This window comes from Vidua macroura, chromosome 3, assembly GCF_024509145.1.
Source record: "Vidua macroura isolate BioBank_ID:100142 chromosome 3, ASM2450914v1, whole genome shotgun sequence".
NCBI classification, from domain to species: domain Eukaryota; kingdom Metazoa; phylum Chordata; class Aves; order Passeriformes; family Viduidae; genus Vidua; species Vidua macroura.
Window position 1 is genome coordinate 3,395,718 of NC_071573.1, and position 6,131 is coordinate 3,401,848.

Here is a 6,131-nt window from a genome sequence, read left to right on the forward strand (position 1 = left end):
TCACAATTGATTTCTTAGTTAGAAATGCAGTTTATTTCAATGCACCAATAATAAAAAAAAAAAAAAGCCCAACATTTTCAGATCACAGAACACAAACACAACAGAAGAGTTTTGTATTAGTCTGCTAACAAGACTTTTAGAAGATAGAGATTCATGCCAATTGCTAGTCAATAGAAACTGCCTTCTAGGACTAAGCCCTTACATCACAAAATCCCTTATAATGTAAACAAAATAATTTTTTTACTAAACTTCTTAAATCTGAACCCATTCTTTTAGGACTTTCATTCCTTCAAGGGCTTCCTGATGGTGAGTGACTGAAAGGAAAAAAAAAAGACAAACCATTAAGAACAACTCCTACAGGAAAACCAACAGAAACTGCATGCTACCCCAGGCTTCCTCTGGAATTCTGCCCCTATTTTCATTTACAGTTCTCAAATAATGAAAGAAGTGTTGTATTTTACACTTCAACTTAAAAACTGCTTTAAGCTTGAAAGCTGAAGACTAATTAAGAGAGCTGAGACATGGAGCCTGCTCAGAAACCTCAATTCCAGCACATACTTCTCTCTGGTAACACAGAAAAACTTCTTCCTTCATGGAGCACAGCACAGCTTGGCAGCTGTGCAACTCCTGAGCCTGCAGGAGGCACCAGCAGGAATTGAATCTTACACCACTTTATTGGCTTGCTCCACAGCTTACATTACTCACTTGTTCCCTGGATTCTAAATTCCTCAGAAAGATTTCATTAAAGGTTTCCTTAGCAGCTGTTCTTATTCCTTAGCTATGTCATGACATTCTGACTGCCAGCAGCAGGAAATGCCTATGAACAATTCATCTTCTCATAGTTCAGATTTAGGCAAGTAAATACCCTGAGCTTTTATCCTTGCCCAAGTTAACTTCTCTAGCTCCAGCTCAAGTGCTGTTGAACCATAGGACAGACTCCAGTTTTAAGACATTCCTACCTTCTCTTTGGAGATGGTGATCTGGACTTTGAGCGGCTGTTTAAAAACAAACAAACAGACAGACAGACCAATCAGTGTGGTTGGTACACCTGGGTGCTCTCAGTACCCACTTCTGACCATTTTAAACCAGAACAATTTGATGTTGTTCAATGCATTCACACTGCTGGTATCAAGTGTACTCGGGTATTTTAAGCAAGAAGCTGCAGGTGAGAAGGGAAAATGCTGGAAGCTGGAACCCTCGGGAAAAGAGCAACACACAGCTTCAAAGCTGCTGTAAATCACAGTAACCCTGCAAAGCAGGAGCAGTGAATCGAGCAAGTTAGGGAGAGGGAGAACTACAGACACTTAGGAACAAAGGCAGGAGAAAACATGCCCCAATTCCTGTCACAAGTATTTTTTTATAAATGAGTGTAAAACATCAGTATGCAAAATCCTGGAAGAACTACCTGCTGTCCCACAAAAAAAATCAGCTGTTCAAAAAACCCAATAATGTATGAAAAATGTTTTTGAAATCAGCTATGAAAAGTAAAAAAAACAACCCTGCAACTGAATACCAGTCCAAACAGATTTTGAATCATGAGGAAAAAAACCAAAGAACCCCACAAAAAACCCCACCAACCAAAACAAAAACCAACTGAGTGGTACTTGTATTTGAACGCTCACCTTTTAGCAGGTAAGCCAGATTTAGATCTACCATGAGACTCAGACCTATAACAGGAGAAAAATAAAGCTCAGCAAAGCAGCCAGTGGGCATGCAAACACACGGAGAGTTAGCTACACCAGCAACAGCAAATTCACCCCACGCAGCAGCACCAACCACAGAGGGAAGGCTCTGGTGCTGCAGGCCTTCCCCAGGGAATCCTTCAGCTCTGAGTGCAGAGACCCCACCCATCAGAAGGCAGAGTGCAAGCACAGGAAGCTCCCCAGCAAAGCTTCAGCTGCCAGTTCCACAAAACACCAGACCAGACTCCCACACTTCCTTCCTACCTGCAAGTATCCCTTCTAGAAAGGGAAGAATAGTTTCAAGTGTCATCTTAGAAAGTATTTTAAGAGCACATTAAGAGCCTGGAATCAGCCACAAGTGTGTGTGCTGAAAAGCTGATGCATTCTTCAGCAATGGCAATTTTATTCAAGCATAATATAGATTTTGCACCAATATCTGGTTACTAATGAGTAAACTATTCCAAATTTATCTCAGGAATTAAAATCTACTTCAACAGTGAAACTTTCCTCCCACATTTATTATGTTACTTCATCAACTCAAGTATCTGCTGTTACTTAAAATTGTCTTCCTAGAGTGTCAAAATTCAAGCTATCACTCAACATCAGAATGCTCCATTCAACATACTTGGCCAAAAAAGCAAAATACTTTTACTCTATTTCTGCTCAGAACTGTTTTTGAAGGGTAATCAAAATGCACCTTTACCTGGTCTATTAACATACAGAAATACTACAAAGACACTGCTGGCACACGTTAAACTAAATGTTACGTGCCACTGCTTTGAAACCCTCCTGGTCACTATCCTGAGCCACTGTCTGTCCCATTTCCCCCCTCCTAACAAGTAACTTTTTACTGGATTACAGTTACTGAAGATGGGAATGCTCACAACCACCCAGAACTGGTACTCAGCATGAGCATCTCTTCCACTGCTAAGCAGAAGGCAGCACAGCACATTAAACCATCCTCAATTTACTACATACCTAAGAATTAACTTATTTTTTAAAATTCTCTCCACGGAGCTTAAATTATACACCACTACTTCTGTCTGTGAAAAAGCATAAATTACTAAGTACAAATATTGCTCTGCTGGACAGCCTTCTAAGTGCTTCCAGACAAATTCCCCCAGGGAAGAAAAAAAATAAATGAAAAGAAACACACCACCACAACCAAACAACATACCAAAACCCTTACTGGTTTGAATTAAAACGAGTGTCTCACCTGCTTCGAGGCCATACAACAGACCGGGACCTGGAGCGTGACCTGGACCTAGATCTGCAAAAAGAACAATGGAAGCTCTACTACCACATGCTTCATACAGGTGAGACAGAAACCAGTTCTTTTAAATGTCCCAGAAGACTGAGAACTTTACTGATCCGCTTGTTTTGCAGAAGTAATTATTATTAGAAGGCTGTACCACCTTTGGTCAGTACTGCCATGCAGGTAAAATGAATCCCACTGTCTTACTGGACTAAGCAATTACACCCTGTACACTACAGGCTGAATTTGGAAACCTTAACCATGGAGCAAGGCTGTAACTTTGGTACAATGTCAGAAAGAAAAAAAAACATCTCAGAAACAGCGGTTCCAAAATTATAGGCTTAAATTTTAAACAAAATATTCAGAGTAACTCTTATGAATGTAACACCACAAAGGTTCCTACCAACCTGTGGACTGCAAAACAAACTTACTGATTACATTATAAATGCTATATATATATGTATAGAGAGATATTTGATATTTCAGCGAGTCCTTCAACAGGGTTGTGGGTTTAACAGCAACCACGTACCTTGACCTTCTTAGAGACCCAGAGCGGGACCTGCGGGGTGAGAATGATCTGTATCTACGAGGAGACATCGACCGGGACCTGCGGTAGGAAGCTGACCTGGATCTACAAAACAAAGCAAAAACCAACCCATCACTGCAAGGTACTTTTCACAACAGCTACAGAAAAAGGAGGAGGGGCCGCAGAGGAAGGAGTGGGAATGAAAACAGAGAAGGCGCAGCCCTACCTCCTACCACGGCTGCGGCTGCGTGACCGGGAATATCTTCTTCCTCGGGACCTCGAGCGGGATCTGGACCGGGACCTGGGTTTAGGTTAGAAAAAACAGGTATCAGCAGACAGCTGCAGCAACCCGCACGTGTGAGGCCCTGCTGAAGTCAAAACTTTTTTCAGACAACTAAAAAGAAGATTTAAAAATAAAACAAAAAAAGAAAAACCAAAAACCAAACCAAACAAAACAACAAAAACACACCACTAGCATCTGTCAGTTGGAAAAATGTCTGGGCCTACTTGTCTTGAGCATTTTTACTACCTAGAAAAATGTTAAAAGCTGAATTACATTGCAGAATTACATTAGAATAGAAAACACTGTAATGCGTATTTAAAATAAACCTTGCAAGTTTGCAGGTCGACCCTCTTTGGCCCAAGGTCTAGCAGATCTAGACGATCTAGAAGTATCTATAGGCGAGCGCTGCATCTAGGTAGGTGTTCTCTTCAATCTAACGACGATCAAACTGACAGCCCAATGAGCCAGGGTGAGGCTTGATTGACGCAAGAAGATTTTTCTAGGTGGGAATGTGGTCAATCTGGTGTTCCTCTTTCTAAACCGGAGGGGGGCCCCAATTGAAAGCCAAATTTACTGTTACGGCGGTCACCGTCTCAAATTTTCTGCCCTTAAAGAATAAGGTGAAGCTACGTGTAGATGGCTCGAGGGGATCTGGCCTCTTATGCTGATCACCTCAAGGTCTAGGAGGATCTTAAGTGTCGGATTTGCAAGGCGCCTCAGCATGAAATCTTAAGGCTCGTGACATTCTGAATCAAGGCGACTGACTCAAACGAAGAAACCTGAAAGGTTTTGACCAGGTTGATTATTAAGATATTAACATTTTTTATGTATTAGCAAAAAAAAAAAAAATTTGTGATATACACCTGTTGACTTACGACAATTAGAGTTAAAACGGGTGTAACATTGTGTTCTTTGCTAACAAGAACTACACAAAAGCGAGCTGGCGAAGCAACGCGGCCGCCCCGGCCCCGCACGTACCTGCTCCTCCTTCGCCGGCTATAGCGGTGACAGTCATAGGCATAGTGGCCTTTCTCACCACACTCGTAGCATCTGTCGTTGGGGTCGAAGGGGCGCCGGGCAGGCGGCCGGTCGTAGCGGGAGCGGCGCGGCATCCCTGTGGATACTTCCACTCGGACCCTGGAGCCGCATATTATCCTGTAAGACACAGCAGCTGTTAGCCAAAGGAACAGTCTCCTCTGATGCGCTCAAGCAACGAGCATGAGAAATCCACGACTGGTGTGGGAGATCGAGGGCTGCGGCCCTCACAGAAGCTCCAGACGTGCACGTACTTCCCATCGAGGCCAAGCACAGCATCTTCAGCATCCCGAGGGTCTTCGAACTCCACGAAGGCGAACCCCGGCGGGTTCCTGGCGATCCACACGGTTCTCAGCGGTCCGTAGTAGCTGAAGGCTCTCTCCAGCTCGCCTTTGCCGGCGCCCGTGCCCAGGTTCCCCACGTACACCTTGGTCTCTGAGGGGACAAGCGGCCGCCATGTCAGCGCCGCGCGCGGCGCCGGGCACGCGGCCGCCCCTCCCCCGCTCCCTCCCCGCCGCCATCTTTGACACCGCGTCCATCTTAGAGCGCTCCCGCCGGGCCGCGCCCGCCCTCCACAGACCCCGCGGCCGCGGCGGGCTCGGCCCCCTCCCCGCCATTCCCGTCCCTCTCAGCGGCCGCCCTGAGGGAACGATCGCCTTCTCCCACCGCCGGAGCGGCACGAACGCCGCCATTCCCGCCACCTTTCCCCTCATCCCCCCCCGCCCACAGCAGGAGCCCCCACGCGACTCTGAGGCTCCCCAGGCTCGCCGCCGTGCGCACCGTATCGCCCGTATCGCGACATCCTGCCGATGACAGGGCGAGCGCGGGCAGGCGCGACCCTTATATAGAGGAGCAGCCGCTGCGCCTGCGCGCCGCGCGGGGGGCGGGGCGGGGCGGGCCCGCGCGGGGCTCGCGAGAGGCGGTTCCCGCGCGGCGGCCATGGCGGCCCGGCGGGCCTGAGGGGACGGGAGGGGGCACGGCCGCTCCCCGAGCTCCTCCTGGCACACCATCGCCCCCGCCAGCCCCCAGCGAGGGCTCCTGTCCGGCTCTAATGGAGCGGACGAGTAAGGAGCCACTAATTGCGTTTTGCACCCCTCATGCGTGACCCATCATGGCTGCTGCCTGTGCTGAGGGTGAAGGAGCTGACGCTCCTCATTCCACGGCCAGGAGTGGTGCCCTCCTTGGAACAAGGCATCGCCAAGTTGCTCCAAATCTCTTGTGATGGCTGGCTCACACCTCGGGTCCATCCCAACCAGCCCTGGGAGTTCAGGCCTGGTTTATCCCCTTGGATCTTATGGAGCTGCTTTGTGTTGGCATCTCCCAACCTTTCCAGGGAGACACACACAGTAA

General features: G+C 47.4%; 1 protein-coding gene across 2 annotated transcripts; it reads right to left on the reverse strand.

Moving 5' to 3' along the window:
- Positions 1 to 10: 10 nt before the first annotated feature.
- LOC128804525 (serine/arginine-rich splicing factor 7-like) lies at positions 11 to 5,654 on the reverse strand. Of its 2 annotated transcripts, XM_053972335.1 has the most exons (9): positions 5,562 to 5,654; positions 5,036 to 5,216; positions 4,725 to 4,901; positions 3,690 to 3,764; positions 3,467 to 3,568; positions 2,899 to 2,952; positions 1,623 to 1,667; positions 960 to 995; positions 11 to 314 (listed from the first exon to the last, which is right to left on the reverse strand). In XM_053972335.1, exons 1-9 carry the CDS (start codon positions 5,581 to 5,583, stop codon positions 290 to 292), a joined length of 717 nt encoding a protein of 238 aa, XP_053828310.1. In that variant the 5' UTR covers positions 5,584 to 5,654; the 3' UTR covers positions 11 to 289. The 2 variants fall into 2 exon arrangements, with proteins under 2 accessions (XP_053828310.1, XP_053828311.1); XM_053972336.1 differs by lacking the exon at positions 1,623 to 1,667.
- Between the last annotated feature and the right edge of the window lie 477 nt (positions 5,655 to 6,131).